This window comes from Aotus nancymaae, unplaced genomic scaffold (genome assembly GCF_030222135.1).
Source record: "Aotus nancymaae isolate 86718 unplaced genomic scaffold, 86718_ANA_hifiasm-v0.15.2.pri h1tg000032l_0, whole genome shotgun sequence".
NCBI lineage: Eukaryota > Metazoa > Chordata > Mammalia > Primates > Aotidae > Aotus > Aotus nancymaae.
In genome coordinates this window covers 16,406,131-16,426,126 of record NW_026988445.1, presented here as the reverse complement: position 1 = coordinate 16,426,126, position 19,996 = coordinate 16,406,131, and the positions used below count along the sequence as shown (strand labels likewise).

The 19,996-nt window shown below is 42.4% G+C and overlaps 1 protein-coding gene, 1 long non-coding RNA gene and 1 pseudogene across 3 annotated transcripts; 2 read left to right on the top strand and 1 right to left on the bottom strand.

The window, feature by feature from the left end:
* The first annotated feature begins 4,446 nt into the window (after positions 1 to 4,446).
* Positions 4,447 to 18,714, top strand: LOC135277503 (uncharacterized). Of its 2 annotated transcripts, XR_010345108.1 has the most exons (5): positions 4,447 to 4,635; positions 4,756 to 5,287; positions 7,019 to 7,192; positions 14,673 to 14,904; positions 18,653 to 18,714. It is a non-coding gene; the product is annotated as an uncharacterized LOC135277503 (long non-coding RNA). The 2 variants fall into 2 exon arrangements; XR_010345107.1 differs by having other exon boundaries at positions 4,447 to 5,287.
* Positions 8,232 to 8,876, bottom strand: LOC105722356 (large ribosomal subunit protein uL22-like; annotated as a pseudogene).
* On the top strand, positions 13,200 to 14,038 carry LOC105722355 (methyltransferase N6AMT1). The gene has a single exon (XM_012459856.2). The coding sequence runs from the start codon at positions 13,200 to 13,202 to the stop codon at positions 13,842 to 13,844; it is 645 nt and encodes a 214-aa protein (XP_012315279.2). The 3' UTR covers positions 13,845 to 14,038.
* Positions 18,715 to 19,996: the final 1,282 nt, after the last annotated feature.

Here is a 19,996-nt window from a genome sequence, read left to right as displayed (position 1 = left end):
TTGAGGTTTGGTCTGTTCCTTCCCTGGGACAATATGTTTCAGAGGCAGGATTCTAGACTGGTCTTAACCATGTCAGTTACCTAGAGTTGAGGAAGCAGGCGAGGTCGGAGCCTGAATTGGGGGCCGGGGATCAGGATGTATATGACTCGCCATCATGGAATAGAGGGCCCAGCTTTAGGGAAAGATGGGAGCCAAGAAGTAAAAGCACAATCTGGGCTTTAGTCATCAGCTGGTGCTTAGGACTACATGCCATTTCTTGGGTGGGGGTGTGTGGAGCTTCAGTATAAGTAAAAAAATCAAAGTAGAAGCCATCTGCCTCCAAATCTGGGAGGAAATGTTGGGGACATGGATGTTCTGGTCTCACAATATTATATTTTGGTGTAAGATCACAAAAACAACAACAAAAAAATGTGTTTTATCTTAGCACCTCTTGGCTATGGGGGCCAAAAGTGGCCATAGCCACTCTGGTGGCTTAGTGAAGGCTGACCCTGTCCTGGAAGAAGCTCATCATTGAGCTCTCAGAAGTCAGAGACCAGCACGCAGAAATAGAATTTGACAAAAGAGGAGGTATGGCAATGCATTTATCGCTGAAGTCTTTCTGGAGGTGACAGTATAGGTTGGGGCTAGAACAGCATTGTGGCCAGAAGGCCCCAAGACCATCACCAGGTTACATAGAAAGACCACCCTCAGATAGAAAGTCTCCCAGGGATTCACCGGAAGTGCTCACGAAACTCTGGTTATGCTTATGGTTACAGTTTATTACAGTGGAAGGATGCATATTCAAATCAGCAAAGGGAAAAGACACGGGACGGAAGTCCTGGAGAGACCAGGCAGAAGCTTCCAGATGTCCTCTCCCACTGGAGCTACATGACAGCACTTACTTCTCCCAGCAGTGATACAGCACCATATATATGAAGCGTCGCCAGTCAGGGAAGCTCCCTCAAGCCTTGTGTTCAGGGTTTTTATTGACAATTGGCCATGTAGGCATGGAATGTTCATGTGGCTGATCTCAGCTATTCAATCTCCAGTCCTTCCAGAAGTCCCACTGAGAGAGCATAGCCTGAGGCCCCCCCCAAAAATTGGATTGTTAACATACACTATCCGGCATGGGCCAAGGCCTCCGGTGTTCAAAGACACTGTTACCAGGCAGGATATTCCAGGCCTTGGAGCTTGTCTCCCAAGCTGCAGTCAAGGGCCAGTTTCTTTGGAATCTGCAGGGTTGGGACAACCCAGACCTGTTGCACTAACCCTTTACTGCACAAACATGAATGCTGACTATGGCCAGTGCAAGGTATTTGAGAGGAACAACTAACACAGAAAGAGAAAATGTGCTTTTGATAATTATCATCCTTTGCAAAATTCTGTTTTGCCTTACCCTTGAATCCTGATTCCCCACTGTTTCTGAAAGGCCAACCCCAGCTTCCATGTTACTCTTGCCAGATCCTTCCTCCTTCTGTGCCCGTCGCCTCACCGGAATTGGGCTGCATTGGGGAGGAGAAGGAGGAATCAAATCAGCCGTGATTAGATATGTTATCCCCACTTTGTAGTCACTATGACACTGGGCTGGCTCTGCAACAAGGCATACGGAAATCTGTGGGTTGCTCCCAGGGTTCATTCCAGCACTTGCTGTACACAGCTTGCAGATGGTGTGTGCAAGATATTTTATCCCCCACCTTTGCAGTTGCTTTGAAACCGGGCTGCTCACTGTCTCCCCTCCACTTGCAGCATACCCTCCAACCCCCGTCACCACCACCAGCACCAAATAATGCTTATTTTAGCATTGAGAAAGTTTTCTTTATTAATTACGGGCCTCAGCATTTTATTAACCTGCTTCCACTTGCAACTTCTTTAAGGCAACTGAGCAAAGAGGACAATTATTTCCCTGTGAATGTTTTAAATATATTTTAAGAAAACAAAATGGGTGTTAAACAAAATAAAAAGCAATTTTCACCATTTCTTCTTCCCCACTCCCCATTTCACCAAACATTCCTGTCATGCATGTTATTATTGTCAGAGTCCACTTACCGGTGAGATAATTTTCAGTTACAAATAAAAGTGCCTATGAGTTTGCCATTTTTTAAAAATCTTCTCTTTCAGGTAAAGCCTTCTAGAGATACAATGTCAATCACACAAACGGCTTCAGTTGTAGGAGTCTCTGCATTAAGACTTTCTGGTATCTAAAATTGCTTCACATTTTCAGCCTCTAAGTAGGGCTGCAGGTTAGCACTATGCAGAGGTGACGTTCTGCACACTGGTATGGTGAGCTGGTCAGCGTCCCTCTGTTTGGGACGTGAATACCAGTTGTTAAAGACTTTGACTGTCACATCGCACTCTTTCTAGAAAGCGTGAGCCTAGGAGGCTCTGAGTTACACCCTGTTCAGTAGACCAATCCTAAAATAACAAGATGTTCCTCATTCAACATTCGCAGAACAAAAGTCTTCACTCTGGGTGCCCCACACAGACTCCAGAAGAGTTCACAATTCCAGAGCACTTCATGAAAAATCACTCTTGGTATTTATGGTGACCTGCTTCTTGCAGAGTTCTGTTTTAGAGACTTTGTTCACCACTTGCAAGGATGTGTATACCCACAGCCCCAGCATGTGTTACGTTCCAGATTTAGTTACTTGTTGTGTGATGAGGATGCAAGTCTCCTCAAAGGCATGATACTTATCAGGGCTTTAAGTTGTAAAGGAAGAAAGGCTGTGGGGATCTCTCCAACTGTGAAGTGAAGAATTCTCTATGCCAGCACTTCTCCAACTCACGCTCTGCAGAATGGTAGGTACACTGAAAAGAGAATTCAGGCTCAAAAGCCTTTGGGATATAGTGTGTCGAACGGACTTCCTTATTTCTGAAATAAGGTTTCAGAGTCTTTAATACACTCATAGATTGCAAATATGCCAGGGAGCCATAGTATGCAAAGTTTCTAGTATATTTGACCCAAGAATATAGCATGTGTGTGTGTAAGTGTCTCACAGTGTCCAGTTCCTAGTCCTACATATTATGACTATGATTTCCATCATTATATACAATATATTATACATACTATTATTATTTGTATAATTTATGTGCTGTACAATGTACAACTGGATGGATTTTACTCCTAGGTAGAACATCTCTGTACCACTACCCAGATCAAGATATAGAACATTCCCATCTTCTCAGAAAGCTTCCCCATGTCCCTTCTAGTCAATGCTTCTATGCACTTCCCTCACTTCTATCACCAAAGACAAGTTTTCTCTATTCTTGAACTCCATAGAAATGGAATCATAATACTCTAGGTAATCCTGTGTCTAGCCTCTTTTGCTTATCATGCTTCAAGTTTCAGCCATATTGTTGCATGAAGTAGCTACTTTCTTTTTCCTGTTTTTGTTTGTTTGTTTTGAGATACAAGGTCTTTCTATTCTGCCCAAGCTGGTCTTGAACTTCAGGGCTCAAGTGATCCTCCAACCTCAGCCTCTCAAGCAGCTGGGATTGTAGGTGCTTGCCACCACACCCAGCCTAAGTAATAGTTCTGAAATAATAGTTTTATCCCTCTTTGTCACGGTCCCCAAAGCAGGAAGGATACAGAGGACCTATTAGAAGTGACGTCACAGGCATGTTTGTTGCTCTGGCGCAATCACAGGAACCAACCTGTATGTGAGCGCCCACCTACGGTAACAGGAGACTTACTTTACAGTGAATCTGTTCCAGTCTTCCTCTGTCAACTGTGGAGCAAAACTGGAGGCTTTCTTTGTAAAATTTTAAACACTTTTATTTTAAGTTTTTATTTTTGTATTTTCTTTATTGGGAAGTCAATGTCGTGTTACATCTTGAGACACCTGTACAAACCTTATTTAGAAAATGAATAATCCTGCATTTCTCCCTCACATACTGGGGGAATGAAAATGAGTGTAAGTAAGGCAGAGAGGTAAGCTCAAGGTTATTCACTCGCTCCCACAAATATTCAATAAGCATCGATTGAATGCCTAACACCACACTCAATTTTAATGACTAAAAAAAAGAAAAATGGACGGGCATTACCCTCCAAGTCCACAGAGACAAATAGTTAAAACTGGCACCCGGTTCAGTGCCTTATTGCATTGTGAGTCCCTATCACAGGATTCTATTTCTCATCAGTGGCCCTGTCCACACAGCAGTACCATTATTTGATGTGTGCCTGTCCCTAGCTAGACCTGAGTGAGGGGGGGGACTGTATTTTATTCATTTTTGGCCACCAGCTTCTTCAAAATGCCTGGTTTATTCAAAGAAGCCATTCCACAATGAATGTGAATGAATGAATGAATGAATGGTGGGAGAAATGGTAGTGTCCTCATCCTGTCTCCACTGGTTATTAACCACAAAACCTTGGACACATTCTGTGACTGGCCCTCGCTTCTTTTCTAATCTGTTATATGGAGGTAGCCACATTTCCTTTACAAGGTAATTGATAGGACTGAAAAGGCTACCTTGGTGAAGACTCTATCCTGGGTTGACACTTAGTAGATGTTCGGGACTATCAGAACATGAAGAAAATAATGAACTAACGGTGTCTTCTGACCCATTGTAGACTGAAGGAGAGTGGACATCTGGGGGTTTCCAGCCCTGATGACCTTTGTCCTCCATAAAAGAGGTCAGCCACTGAATGGAGGTGGAGAGGTGAGCAGCAGAGGCTGGGACAGCATGGTGTTGTTTGGGGAAGTCTCGCCATTGTGCATGAGAGTCATACCTGAAAGGTTTGTTAAGCTGTAACTTACGGAGTGATTCTATTTTCCCCAGCTGAATTCACAGGGACCGTAGGGAATAGTGCTGCCTGGAGTCGAGTGATGGAGGTGACAGGCAAGGCAGAGGGACAACAGGCCTGGAGAGCCCATTTACCCAAGAGGAGTGGCTGAAGCATTTGCCCACCCTGAAACACGATGTGTAAAGAGGGAATCAAATCTTGATGAAGCCAAAGGACAGGCTTTATAGAAAGAAGGCTTGTGAAAGGGTTGCAAGGATGGGAAGATTAGAGTGTGAGAAGGTCCTCCGAAATTCACATGCTGAAATCCTAACCCCCTGACCTCAGCGTGTGACTGTATTTGGACACAGGGTCTTTAAAGAGGTAGTTAAGTTAAAATGAGGTTGTATGGGTGGGTCCTAACCCGACACAGCTGGTGTCCTTACAAGAAGAGATGAAGACACAGACACAGTCAGAGGGAGGACCATGTGAGGACACGGGAGAAGACGGCCGTCTGCAAGCCAAGGAGAGAGGCCTCTGGAGAAACTGAGCCTGCAGACACCTTGATCTTGGACTTCTAGTCCCAGAACTGTGAGAAAATACATTTCTGTTCTTTAATCCACCCAGTTTGTGGTACCTTGTTATGGCAGTCCTTGCAAACTAACACAAGGGGAGATGGTGGAAGTTAGGATATTGGAGTAGAGGCAATTCAAGGTCTGGTAGGGATTTGAGGGTTGCAGGGGGACAGTGCACAGCTGTCACTTGTACCATATTATAAATTCCTGGAGAAGTCACATCTTTTATTTTTTTTAAAGCTTTATGGAGGTGTAATTGACATACAATGAACTGCATGTATGGTTGGCCCTCTGGGCTTTGCATCCCTGGATTCAACCAACCAGGGATCAAAAATATTTTTAAATAAATAACAATACAAATTTAAAAATAATACAGTATAACAACTATTTATATTGTGTTAACATTGCATTAACTATTATAAGTAATCTAGAGATGATTTAAAGTATACCAAAGGATGTGCATAGGTATATGCATAGGTATATGCACATACTATGCAAATACTATGCCATTTTATAAGGGAGACTTAAGCATCTGCAGATTTTAGTATCCACAGGAGGTCCTAGTACCAACCCCCATGGTATTGAGGAATAACTGTATTTTAAATGAACATTTTGATAAATTTTGACATAAACACACACACACATATCCCCATGGAGCCATCACAGTCAAGATAAATGAGCATATCTATATTCTTAAAAGTTTCCTGTGCCTCTTTGTAATCTCTCCCTTATACCCCTCCCTGACTGTTCTCCCATCCCAAGACAACTGCTGATCTGCTTTGTGTCACTATAGTTGTTTTCATTTTATAGAATTTGATATAAATGGAATATTATGATTTGTACTCCATTTTGTTGGTTTGGTTTCTTAATAAATTGCATCTCAATCATCTCTTTATACCCCCAGGGCTAAGCATGGCCACCCAATCAATGGATCAACAAATATTTTAGAGTGCCTGCTAGGTGCTTGATCTTGGCAAAACTATTCTAGATATATAATAGTTGTTTAATAAATGCTTGATGAATAATTCAGTGAATCCAAGTAGCATAGACTCTATTTTTCACTGAGATAAAATTTATATATCACAAAATCAATCATTTTAAAGTGACCAATTTAGTGGTGTTTAGTATATTTACGAAGCTGTACAACAACCATCACCACTATCTAATTCAAAACATTTCCTTCACTCCCAAGAGAAATCCCACACCCAATCCAACTCACTCCCCATTTGTTCCTCTCCCCAGCTCCTGGCAGCCTAAGTCTACTTTTTCTATATAGAGGGGTGCTTACTCTGGACATTTCATATAAATAGAATCATATTGTCAAAGTTGTCAAATCAAAGTGGAATCACTTGTATCAAAACCCTCAGGAATAGAGTCAGGGATGTCCAGGAAGAGCAGGTTCTCACACACATACCTGATAGTAATAACTATCACAAAAGACTCTACAAAAACCACAACCTTGCACAAAGGCCACCACAGCTTTACACATAAAAAGCATTTCTTGAAGGACATCTTCCTAGAAACTGCCTATCCAACCTTGAACTGGCACCACCCTTGTTATTGATCCTTGTAGCCTAAAATAATGATTTCAAAGTAAATTATATAATCCTCTGCAGTTTTTTCTTTAAAAACCCTTGTCTTCCTTTATCTCCCCAAATATGTCTGTCATATTCCCATTGCAATGCTTACTCCCAAACAAATATATTTTATTTTTCAGAGTCTCTCTCTGTGTGTGTCTGTTATTTAGGTTTTGACACAATTTGGTGTCAGAAGTGAGACTGAAGCTGGTTCACCTTGGACAGCTTGGCAACCCCTGAAATAGAGTGAACTGCCTGCACTGAGCCCTTTTGAGCTCTACCTCCATGACTCACCTTTTCTGCCCTGGTGAATCTCCTCTCAGATTCCTGGACTCCTCTTTTTGGTGAGCTCTTTTGACTTTATTTGGTATCTGTTTTGGTTATAAAGCTACCTTAAATTTAAAAATCTTGCATTTCTTTTGGGACTATAGAAGTCTTTTCTGGCAAGCCCTTTCTGATATAAATATGAGTGTCTTTCTAGTTTGAGCACTTTGGTTTCTATAAAATTTTACATTCTGTCTGTGAGTCATGTCTTTTCTTGTAAATTTACTTATTTTTTTTGTCTTCTGGCCTGGTTTAACATTTTCTTTGATCTGTGTGCCTGGCTTAAAAGTTTTGTGAAAACTATTATTTTTATTTCATTTTGATTTGGTTTTTCATGTCTGTAAATAATTTGTCTTTTTTTACATTTTTTTTCTCCCTGTTCATTTCTGAAAATCTTCTGGGAGCAAAACATTCAGAATAGTAGGTGCAGGATGGACAATGAAAAGCTGATGTGAGTATTCCAAAGACTACATGAAATTTACAAATGTGTGATGGTCCTGATGTGATACTGTCGGCCATGATTCTGGTTATCCTGAATGCAATAGACATAACTAGTTTCCTCAGCAATTGGGACCTCATGTTAGATTTTTAAACATGACTAACCTAAGATTTTGTCATCCACCGTTATTGTTTTGATTTTTCTCTGGAAGTATTTATAATCAGCTATAGTCCAAAATCGCTTTTCATGGAAAAGACTCTAATTAACAAGTACTCTTAATACAGGTTCCTGATAACTTTTATATCAATGGACTAAATATTTCTGAACTCTAATAAAACTGGTAGTTCATAAAACTACTCATCAAGATCAAAGAGAACAAAAACTAATTATATAAAATTGAATAAATAATAAAGAAAATGTTCCTGGAACTTTTATTTGAAACATTGTTGGTTCTCTGCTTAAATGTTTTGTTTTCCAAACTTAAGGAAACTTTTTCTCTTAAGCTGTCTATAGTTTACAGTAATTTGGTCAAGTAACTTTTATAAACAAAAGGGTAAATATTTACTTTTTCCCCCTACTTGATACCTCCAAAATTTGGAAGCTATTCATGAGTATTTTTATTTTTTTATTTTTTATTTTTTTTCCTTTTAGTTGCATTTATTTTAAGGCTGAATTTGCTCCCGTGCCATAAGTTTCTGTTTCTTCAGTTTCTTCTGGGATATCTTCTTCTTCTGGGCAACCTCCTCTTCTGGTTTAGGAACAATCTGTTCCTTTTCAGTAAGGATCATCTCAATGTGGCAGGGAGAACTCATGTATGGGTTAATTCGACCATGAGCCCTGTAGGTCTGGCGGCGCATCTTGGGTGCTTTGTTCACTTAAATATGCTCAATGACCAGAGAATCTACATCTAAACCCTTAAGTTCAACATTACTCTCTGCATTTTTAAGCATGTGCAGCAAAAATTCAGCACTCTTTTTGGGCCACCGACCTTGTGTCCAGCCCCACTGCTTGGCCTGGGCACACCTGCCAACTCCACCATTGTAACGTCGGAATGGTACGCACTGTTTCTGTAAAGTGACATCTTTCAGATACTTCGTGGCTTTTCGTATATGCATACCCTTGATGGCCTGGGCAGTTTCACGTGTGTTCTTAAAGTGAACACGAAGATTGGAACCTCTTGATTTGCATGACTTTGTGGGGTTCTCCAGATCAAGTGAATAGCGAACCATTTTCACAGATTACCAGGTCCTGGAGGCCGCCGCTCCTGAGGCCAAGATGGCGGCAATGGCAGGAGGATTGAGCACTTGGAGCAACACAGGAGAACCACTCACCTCAGGCCGCTTAGGGAAAGAGCAGTATTTTTATTTTTTATGACAACATAATTGTTTGCATAAATTCAACAAGGATGTGCTGTATTTATAACAGGATACAACCGTAAAGATTTGTTATATTACCACAGTTTGGACTGGGAGGTCATAGTTAAATTGTTTATAAGTACTAAGGTGAAATCTGAAGTCTGCCTTGGATTGGCTTCCTAGCCTCAAGAGGTTTTAAAATCTGAGATTCTGGGCCGGGTGTGGTGGCTCACCCCTGTAATCCCAGCACTTTGGGAGGCCAAGGCGGGTGGATCACAAGGTCAAGAGATCGAGACCATCCTGGTCAACATGGTGAAACCCCGTCTCTACTAAAAATACAAAAAATTAGCTGGGCATGGTGGCGCGTGCCTGTAATCCCAGCTACTCAGGAGGCTGAGGCAGGAGAATTGCCTGAACCCAGGAAGCAGAAGTTGTGGTCAGCCGAGATCGCGCCATTGCACTCCAGCCTGGGTAAAGAGCGAAACTCTGTCTCAAAAAAAAAAAAAAAAAAAACTGAGATTCCTATGCATCAATTACTATCCTTGTTGCACTTATGTAAATGATCAGACAAAAATCAATGAAACTAAACTTATTTTACAAACAAATTTTGATTTATCAAAATTTGATAAACACTCACTCTGATTATCTTTGGCAAAATGGGGAAAAAAACTATAAAGAAAAAAATTATGTTTCCAAAAATGTATATAATACACCTGTTAGTCCTGCGCATTATTTTCAAGTTTTTATTCCCGACCTAGAGACCAGGCTAAATCCGGAATGCTTCAGATTTCTTCCAATTCACTTTTTTCCCATGGAATTACTAAAAATGGAAACCTCTCTGTTTCTGAAGCCTTATAAACTGAAATTAAATTTTAAGGGACAAGTTGCATGTCTGAAGGATGGGCTACACAGAAAGTTCCAGAAAGTTCACCAGACCACTTGATGCCATAACCAAAGACTTTCCAGCTGCAATCCAGGACATAACGTTCTGGCTTCATGCTGTGGACAGCTTTTCCCAAAATGACAAAATAAGAGCCCTCACCATAAAGACACTGCAGCTCCTCTTAGTTTTTTTCTCATTTATGCCTACCTCTTTCACTTGGCAGGATAATCATGTAATTAAAGCTTCACAGATACTACTGGGGGTAACTTGGCAGAATCTGACCTAAAAAATATTTTAGTCTACCCAGTGAGTAACATTAACAATATCCCCAATAAATCTATTGCTCATTCTGTTTTAATTCAACCCAGGCATGAGATACTAGATGATAGAAATACTCTGTAGTATCTATTGGTTAAACAAGGAAATGTCTGTGCTGTTGCTAAAATTACATTCTGTAGCTGGATACCTTCTCTGAGAACACTGAGACTCAAATACACAAAATAATAAAACAGGCCACATCGTTACAACAGGTCTCATCTAATTCATCATAGTCATTTGATTTACTCAACTGGTTGTCTTTAAGCCTAGATTCATTGCCTCGAAACTGTTATATAAACTGATTTTATCATATTACTATTACTTTTACTTTGTATTTTCTTTTCCTTTCTCTTTTTTTAAACTTTGTACCGTTGCTTGTCAAAGTTCTACAATCCAAATCCTAACAACAGAATGCTGGCCCAGCACTTTGAGATGATAATCAATGTTTAGGGAACAGACAAAATTAAACATAACAATGGTCTGCAGGTAGACTTACCCTGAAAGCCACTCTGAGAAATTCCCTGTGGCTCAAATGTGGCTATAAGGGTTTCGACACTGACTCCTAGTTGTCGATCCCTCCAATGTGGGACCAGACCAACCCGTGTCAGGTCCATTCTGACACCAATATATAACCAAAACCTAAACTACAGGATTATTGATTAGCCATGCTTTCAGAGAAAGATCTCAATCAAAAAGGGGAAATGTAAAAGTTCTGAAAATCAGAATGAAGTCACTTGTCTGAAAATCCTGACAAATAGAGCCGGTGAAGACCCTAAAGGAAAAAAACTCACGCATGTCTATCTGGTAACAAGAACCATCACAAAAGACTGCAAAAACTGCAACCTTGCAAAAGGGCCACCACAATCTTACACAACAAAGTGCTGCTGCGATGGCATCTGTCCAGCTACTGCCTGTCCAACCTTGGCCGTGTGCTACCCTTGTTCAGATCCTTGTAGCCAAGGATAATTATTTCAAAATAACTTGTATAATCCTCTTCATTTTCTTTTAAAACACTTGTCTTCCTTTACCTTCCCAAATATGCCTACTGGATTCCTATTCAACGCTTACTCTGAAATAAATATCATTTAATTTTAGCGAGTCTCTCTCTGTTGTTTAAATCCTAACAACACAATATGTAGTCGTCTTTGTATTTCTTCATTTTAGCTAAGGTTTCTAGAGTTCATCAAAAGTAATAGTAATATGATAACCTCAGTTTACATAACAGTTTTGAGGAATGAATCTAGGCTTAAAGGCAACCAATTGAGTAAAGCAAATGACTACGGTGAATTAGATGAGACCTGTTGTAATCACGTGGCCTGTTTTATTATTTTGCGTATTTGAGTCTCAATGTTCCCAGAGAAATTTATCCAGGTACAGCATGTCATATTAGCAATAGCACAGACATTTTCTTATTTTTAGAAACCTTAGCTAAATGAAAAACACGGTAGCACGTGTCAGTGCTTCATTCATTTTTATGGCTGAATATTATTCCATACGTAGATATGGCCCATTTTGTTTAGCTAGTCATCAGCTGATGATGGACATCTGGCTCTTTTCTACCTCTTGGCAATTATGAATAATACTGCTTTGACCATTCAGGTACAAGTTTTGTGTGAACATGTGTTTTCAATTCTTGGGTGTATATCTAGAAGTGAAATTGCTGGGTTATATGGCAATTCTAAGTTTAACTTTTTTTTTTTAGGAATAGTCAGACTGTTTTCCAAATGACTGTACTCTTGCACTCCCATAAGCAATGTATAACAGTTCTAATTTGTCCACTTCCTCGCCAACAATCGTTCTTGTCTGTGTTTTTTATGTGAGCCATTTTAGTGAGTGTGAGTGGTTTCTCATTGTGGTTTTGATTTGCATTTCCCTGATGGATATGTTGAGTATCTTTTTATTTGCTTCTTGGTAATGCAAGCTCTTATTAATCTATTAATTCATTCTTGTAGTTGAGTACCAGCTTTGTCAGTTATGTGTGTTCTTGGACAAGTTATTTTACTTCTCTGAACTCAGTTTTCTCATTCATAAAGTGGAAATCATAATCTGTGTCTTATGGGATTGTTGAAAGGACTAGAATGAATATATGCAAAGCTCTTGGCAGAAATTAAGAACTCAATGAAGGCAGAAGAAATGGAAGTCAATACAATGAGTAAGTCAAACGACGCTCAAGTTGGGTCTTGGAAGGAAAGTGGCATTCACATAGGTAGAGGTAGAAAGAAAAGGGATTTCAACCAGAGTGAGCGTGGACAAAGAGGAAGCCACAGTACAGTGGGATGTGTGCAACTGCTGAAAACTGCATAGATTTGGCCGGAGTAGTAGAGTTCTCCTTCAAGAGGAGCAGTGGCAGAAAAAGGACTGGAAGGAAGGATGGACTCAGACACAGAGAGCAACAGGATCAGGGCAAGAGGTGTGTGCCTCCTTGGAGTCCACTGTGTGCTGCCCTGCTGTTGTCTGGGCATTTGGTGAAAGTCAGTATTGCCCTGCTCAGGACCAAGTGATCTTGCTAGCATTGGCACTGCTTGGATGTGCCTGATGCTCCCAGAACCTCTATCACTCAGGAAATTATAAGGGTTTCTTAGAAGCTCTGTACCAATACTGGGGCAAAAGCCAAATATATATTTATTTCTTCTTTCATATATGTAGAGAAAGACGGGATTTTGCTTGTTGCTCAGGCTGGTCTTGAACTACTCCTGGCCTCAAGCAATCTTCCTCTTGGCCTCCCAAAGTGCTGAGATTCATATATATATTCATATATACATATAGGAATATATACATGAATATATATATACACATATATATATGCATATATATTTCTTATTATGTATTATGTCACAATCTCCTATTATTTTTATCTGACCCATCAAATTCTGCCAGAAGAATCTGGTATCATACCTTAGCATGGACTTAGCCAGTAAGTCCCTCTGTGATTTCTCTAGAGGTAGCTTCACCCTCAGCCATCCTCCTGAAAGATGCTCATTCTGATTAAAGAAATCCCAGGCCGGCAAGCTCATAGGACGCACTGCAGGAAGATGGCAACCCTGAGCTTCCCCACGCCATTGCACGGACACGTGGGCCGCGGCGCCTTCAGTGACGTGTACGAGCCCGCGGAGGACACGCTCCTGCTTTTGGACATGCTCGAGGCAGCGGCTGCCGAGCTGGTGGGAGTGGAAATATGCCTGGAAGTAGGAACAGGGTCTGGTGTAGTATCTGCATTCCTAGCCTCTGTGATAGGTCCTCAGGCTTTGTACATGTGCACTGATATCAACCCTGAGGCAGCGGCTTGTACCCTAGAGACAGCATGCTGTAACAGAGTCCACATTCAACCAGTTATTATAGATTTGGTCAAAGGCTTGCTACCAAGATTGAAGGAAAAAGTTGATCTTCTGGTGTTTAATCCCCACTCTGTAGGGACTCTGCCTGAAGAGGTAGGAAGTCATGGAATAGAGGCAGCTTGGGCTGGTGGCAGAAATGGTCGGGAAGTCATGGACAGGCTTTTTCCCCTGGTTTCAGATCTCCTTTCACCAAAAGGATTATTCTATTTAGTTACCATTAAAGAAAACAACCCAGAAGAAATTTTGAAAATAATGAAGATAAAAGATCTACAAGGAACCACTGCACTTTCCAGACAAGCAGGCCAAGAAATTCTTTCAGTCCTCAAGCTCACCAGGTCCTAGCATACAATGTGTGCCCAGAGCCACCGGAAACTGAATGCATTTAGCATATTTTGAAACTGACGTCATTCATTAGTTAACATGGAATTTTACCAGAAATTTCTCATTAAAACAAGGTACAAAGGTGAAACATTCCCTTTCACTCTCTATAGAATTATTTGCACAAGTACAATTAAATATGTATATTTATAATTTGCATTTTAAATATAAGAGTTATGTATTGAAAAAAAAAAAGAAATCCCAGGCCCACTGATTAGAATGCACCATTTTCCCAGATCCTGTTGGAAAATGGCACAAGGAAGACGTCAACAATCAACAGGATGACACGTGAAATAGGATGATTCATTCAAACGCAAAGACACTCTGGTTTCTCTTCTCCCAGCTTAGGAACATCCTGATTCACAAGCACCCTTTGCTGGTGCTGGCTCTGTGTAGAGGAAGGCGTAAGTTTGGGGGACAGATACAGCAGACTCTGCCTGTGACCACTGTCACCAGGGTTGCTCCCCAAGCTTTGTTTTAGAATCTACACTAAAGATGCACTATTCACACATTACAGCAGCAACAAGCAGTTTAAATCCTGAGCTTGTTCCTGTGCCCACTCAGGTTTTCTGATTTTAAATGGGGCCTGGAATGATAAGTGTGGCTGCGCTGTTGAAGGATGAGGAACAGTGACTTTTACAAGAGTTGACATCTGCAGAAAATCAAATGCCTCTTTTCCCCACAGATGGCCAAACGTCCAGGATGGGCATTCTGTGGAAACAGAAGCAAAAATACAAATATGTCCTGGAAAATGCTGCCAGCAGCACAATACCTACTGCATTTCTCTTTCAGGGCTGAGGAATTGGGTTACTTTGCGCCCCACATCTGCCCACAGGGAAGACCATTCCTGGATTTACCCTTCGAGGGAGCAGTGGAAGGAGATCCAGCAAGAAGCGGGGGAACACGACTCCCCTTACGTCCTCCAGACACATGGCTTCTGGTACATCCCCTGGGCTGAGGCCATCTCAGATTGGAAGACCAGCTTTCCAAAGCAAGTCTCCTCCAAATCATGAAGGAGAAAAAGGTGAAAACTTTGGTGTCCTGATGGTAATAGAATCACAGGTTCGAAAACAAGGGAGGTGGAGCTGGACAAAGTCTTTGGGAGACTGCTGAATTGTTGACTTTATTCCAAGTCAGGATCCCAAGTAATCACGGAGCCTCAGTATAATTATGTGCACATGGGGAGCTATTTATTTCTTGCATTCTGCTTATCTTTGCCAAGAAAGCACTCCTCCCCCATGCCTTAAAATGCCCAAAAATATGGCTCTGGATGAACCACTTGGAGGGCTAAGGGCAATGCTGACCGAGGCCCATGAGAACACGGCAGCCCAGTGGGGAAAGTGTGGAGCTCACGCACCTACTGCCGTTTCCCTGCTCAGAGCAGAGCATTCCGACAGCAGCTATGAATGCAGCTGCTCCGGGCACCTCCAGCCAGGCTGTGTGCGCTCCATCAGGGTCCTCTTCTGAGCCTGGCACTTTCACTTGAGCAGAGAGGCCACTCAAATCCCAGAGTGCTTGGCTCCATTGGAATTTCCTCCTGGGAGCATCAACCCAGCCCTCTCCCCGATATCCATTGGCTTTTGGGGAGCTGAGCCTGGGAAGCCCTCTTCTCCCCCTATGCTGTGTTCATGCTGCCAGCCAAGCTGGGGCCTCTGCATCTTTTAGTCCAATTATTGGCAGCTGCACAGGTTTCCCAGAACACCTGGCCCTCCTCACCCTCATTCTGTGGCATTATTTAATCAAACTGGCTAGGACTATTTATAGCTCCTCTGAAAGGCAGCAGCCGCTCCATTCCCAGGAAAATGGAACATTGAGACATTAAAGAATATTTTCCAAGGAGAAAAGTCCTCTCACAGACTCATGAGGTTGCTCTCCCAATGAGTCTTCCAAAAACAGGCCTCCCGGACAGCTCCTCGGTGCCACCAGCTGTCTCCTCTGTGTACCTGCCACCTGCCGGGCTGAGAGCGAGAAAGCTACCTGCTACTGTTCCAATTATCTAGCCCTCCTCCAAACCCAGAAAATCCCAATATTCTTCCCTGGGTAGATGTCCATCTGATTGAAACAGATGGAGCCAGGGGAAATAACTAAATCACAACTAAACATTCCCTCTAGTGCAAGGAGTCGATGATTCTGAACACTCTGCTGCTCTGTTACCCATGGGAGCACCAAAACCCATCTTAGACACAACCTCTTTCATGCTTTAAGACTTATGGAGGGATGCCCAGACCCAGTGATTCGCTCAAAGTCCCAAACGCTCTTTGGACTCAAGGCATTCTGGTGAAGCATCAGACAAATGTGTGGCTCTTAGGCAAGAGCCAGGGAGCAGAGAAAAGTCTGAAGCCAGGGCAGGTGCATGCTGGCCTGGGAGAAACAGTTAAGGCCTTTGGCTATGAAGAGCTACTGAGAGGGTGCAGTTGGAGAACCTGGGACAACAGAGCTAAGCGCAGGCTCCAGGGGTGGACGATGCACACTCTCATCCCAGCTTCACCACTGTGTGTGACCTCAGATCAGTGACATTCTCTAACCCAGCTGTCTTTATCCTATGCACATCACATTGTTGTAGTATATAAGATAACCCAGATACTGCACCTGGCACACAGGAAGCTCATATCATCAGTTGGTATAATGTTACAGAAGAGGAAACTGAGGTACAGTCTCTTTGAGAGATTTGTCCAAGGCTACATGGCCCTGGGATCAGAACTGAGTCTCCTGGTTTCCAGTCTGGGATCTATTTTATTATTATTTTGTGTGTGTGCAATCTTAGCTCACTGCAGTCACCTCCCTGGTTCAAGTGATTCTCATGCCTCAGCCTTCCAAGTAGCTGGGATTACAGGTGTGTGCCATCACACCCAGCTAATTTTTGTATTTTTTGAGAGACAGGGTTTCACCATGTTGACCAGGCTGGTCTAGAACTCCTGACTTGAACTGATCCATCCACCTTTGCTTCCCAAAATACTTGGATTACAGGTGTCTGGCCAGCTCTGCGATAATTAAACTCTTTCTTTGCTATTCTCAGTGCATTGGCCGTCTGGGTAGTGGGCAAAAAGAATCCAGCTGGCCAGCTATGAAATGATGTGGTGTTCTCTGCTACAGGTGGCCTGGCCTTGCTCCAGAATTCTAGCTGTCTACTTTGTGATTCTCCTACTGAGGCCTGCCATAAACACCACAAAGCATTTCTCCCCACCACAGATAACATTAGTAATTGAATCAAGTGGCCCAAGCAGCAGGGCTGCATGCATTGCCACCTGGATCTGCTGCAGAGCCCTGCTCCACTCTGGGTCCCCTCAGACCCTGGAGCCTTCCATAGTACCCAGTGAATGCATCAGAGCACCTTCCTAATGGTGCAATATGCGGCTTCCAGAATGCACAGAGGCCTATCAGACATGGCTCTTTTTTCTTTTCTTTTCGACAGGGTCTTGCTGGAAAGGCCAGGCTGGAATGCAGTGGTGCAGTCATGGATCACTGCAGCCAAATTCCTGGGCTCAGGCAATTCTCTGCCTCAACCTCCTGAGTAGCTGGGACTATAGGCATGCATCACCATGCCTGGCTATTTTTTTTCTTAATTTTTCTTTTGTAGAGATGGGTCTTTCTATTTTGACCAGGCTAGTTTCTAACTCCTGGCCTCACATGATCCTCCTGCCCCAGCCTCCAAAAGTGTTAGGCATGAACCACTATGCCCTGCCTGTACTTTCTCAATTGCAGGTATGAGATGCAATAATTTGTTCATCTGGTCTAATTAACGTTATGCCAACGGTTACAATGGTTACCTGAATAAATGGCAATAGATCCCATTGGGGGAAGGTTAAGTAAGTATGCTGGTTAATTCCATACATCAACATGGCTAGGCTGGCTATGGTGCCTAGATGTTTCTTTAAACACCAGCCTGGATGTTGCTGTGAGAGTATTTATTTTCCAGATTAATCAACATTCTATTAGACTTGAGTGAAGCAGATTACTTTCATTTGTGGGTAGGCCTTATCCAATCAGCTGAAGGCCTTAAGAGTAAAGATGAAGGTTTCCCAAAGAAATTTTCCTTAAGATTGTGAACATAGAAACCCTGCCAGGTTTTCAGCCTGCTGCCCTGTGAAATTCAGAGTCAAGACTGCAACGCCAACTCTCCTGAATTTTCAGGCTGCTGGACCACCCTATTGATTTCAGACTTGCCGGACACTCTCTCTCTTTAGCTAGTGAGCTAGAAATTTCCTAGATAAATAGTAAATTCCTGGATGTATTACTCAGGCTTCCTCAGAGAAATATAATAATAATATATACCAAAACAATAATACACTATATATATGATATGTAGTATATATATCATATAATATGATGCCATATATATAGTATATTATTGGTTCTGTTTCTCTGAAGAACACTGACTAATATACCCAGGAATTTACTATTCAGTGCACCTGCTGCATTATTGCACGGCCCTTCCTCACAGGGACTTGATCTCTTGAGTTGCTGGGTTCCATTTCTAAGAAGTGGCTGAGGTTCAAAAACCAGGCAAGGAACTTTGCCTTTATATTGGGAGGCCTGCTGTCAGTCTTCTGATCATCCTTCCTTAATTTCTTTGGACTTTATACCTTAAGCAACATCCTTTTCGGGTGCCCATTGGTCTTGCCTCTAGGAAGAACATGTTTTATGAACTATCTCTTTACCTCTCTGCAGACCAGCTTCCCTGTGCTGTCACTCAGCCTTGCTCCTTATTGTGATAATTGTGCCCAGCTGGCTTCTGATATTTAATTATCACCCTCTGACCTCTATTATTTCAGGAACCTGTCACTCCTGTTGCGATTATCATCCCTGGCTGACAGAGGACATCTTCCACTGAGCTTCTCGGCAAAGCTGGGATCTTCACCAGTGCGTTCCTTCTGGCTTTGGTAAACAAACGTCCTCCGGGCCCTCCCACAGAGTCAGCTGGTGGATTTCTCGCCTCTCATTCTTGGCCTTGATCCATTTTAGGATGCCCACTTCTCTGAGTCTTTGAGGCTTTTCTCTTCTATCTGCCAAGAAAGTTACGATATTTCTATTTCACTTAATGTGAGGCATCACTTTTTCCAAGATCTTGAAAGCCTAAGATCTTATTAGCCCTGTTTTCCAGCATATTAGCCCTTGCCACAGTGCTAAATCTTTTATCATGGAAGAAGCTCCTTATACTAACAAACCATCTTTCATTCAACTGTATCTCCTGCTTCCCTAGATTTAGCACCTTCAAGATTCCATTCAATGCGTATTCTCCCAGCTCCTGCACGTAAATGTTAGCCAGATTCTGCAGCTCCTTGGTCCCTCTATTTTCTTAGTAAGCCCAATACCCCATCAATAGGCCTGCACAGAGATTTGACTTTTATAATTTGCCAGATGGGAGGTGGGGTAGACCGTGAGGGAAGCAAACTGTGTCTCATAAAATGCCAGCCTTCCTGGCATTTTATGAGAGCCTCAAAGATGAGGCTCCTGCATCATCTTTGAGCAAGGGGTAGAGCCATCTTCTAACGAGGGGAAATGGGCCAATTCTAAAGGACCAGCTGGTTCGGGAGAATCTGGGGACTCAATGTTCTCAAATACCTATATCCAGACACTGCTGTTCCAAATTACAGGGTTCTATTCCTTCCTTGTGAAGGCCTTGACCAGGGCATAGGAGACCTAGTGGGGTGGGGAGTTCAACTATCCCAGAAACTCCTCTACTCTTAGGATTAAGTCCGGACCCGGGCCTTCTCTCTGCCCTCCAGTTGTAAGAGATCAAGTTTTCCTTTAAAGCTGCAGATAAACCTTTTGACTTTCAATATTGCCTTGAATTGGTGGTTAATTGCTCTGATTGACCTTATCTCTCATCAATAAATTAAGAGCACTTGGCATCAACCACCCACGTCCATAGTCCTCTTACTATGATTGTCTTCATTCTCTCAAGCCTCAGAGATACTGCATCAGTCCATGTGATCCCTTCTACTGGAAAGCCAACCCAATCCATCACTGGTGGAACATTATAGCAGCTGCACCCCTACAGCATCACCTCCTACCACTGGTAATGAGATCCTTAGGCCAACTGCCCAGCAAGTGATCCTGTCCCAACATACCCCTCAAATGACTCTAAATTAGAGGCTACTTCTAGGGCCACTTCT

What these genes read in the sequence shown, in the direction of transcription:
- LOC105722355 (XM_012459856.2), top strand. Translation starts at nt 13,200, where the DNA reads ATGGCAACCCTGAGCTTCCCCACGCCATTGCACGGACACGTGGGCCGC.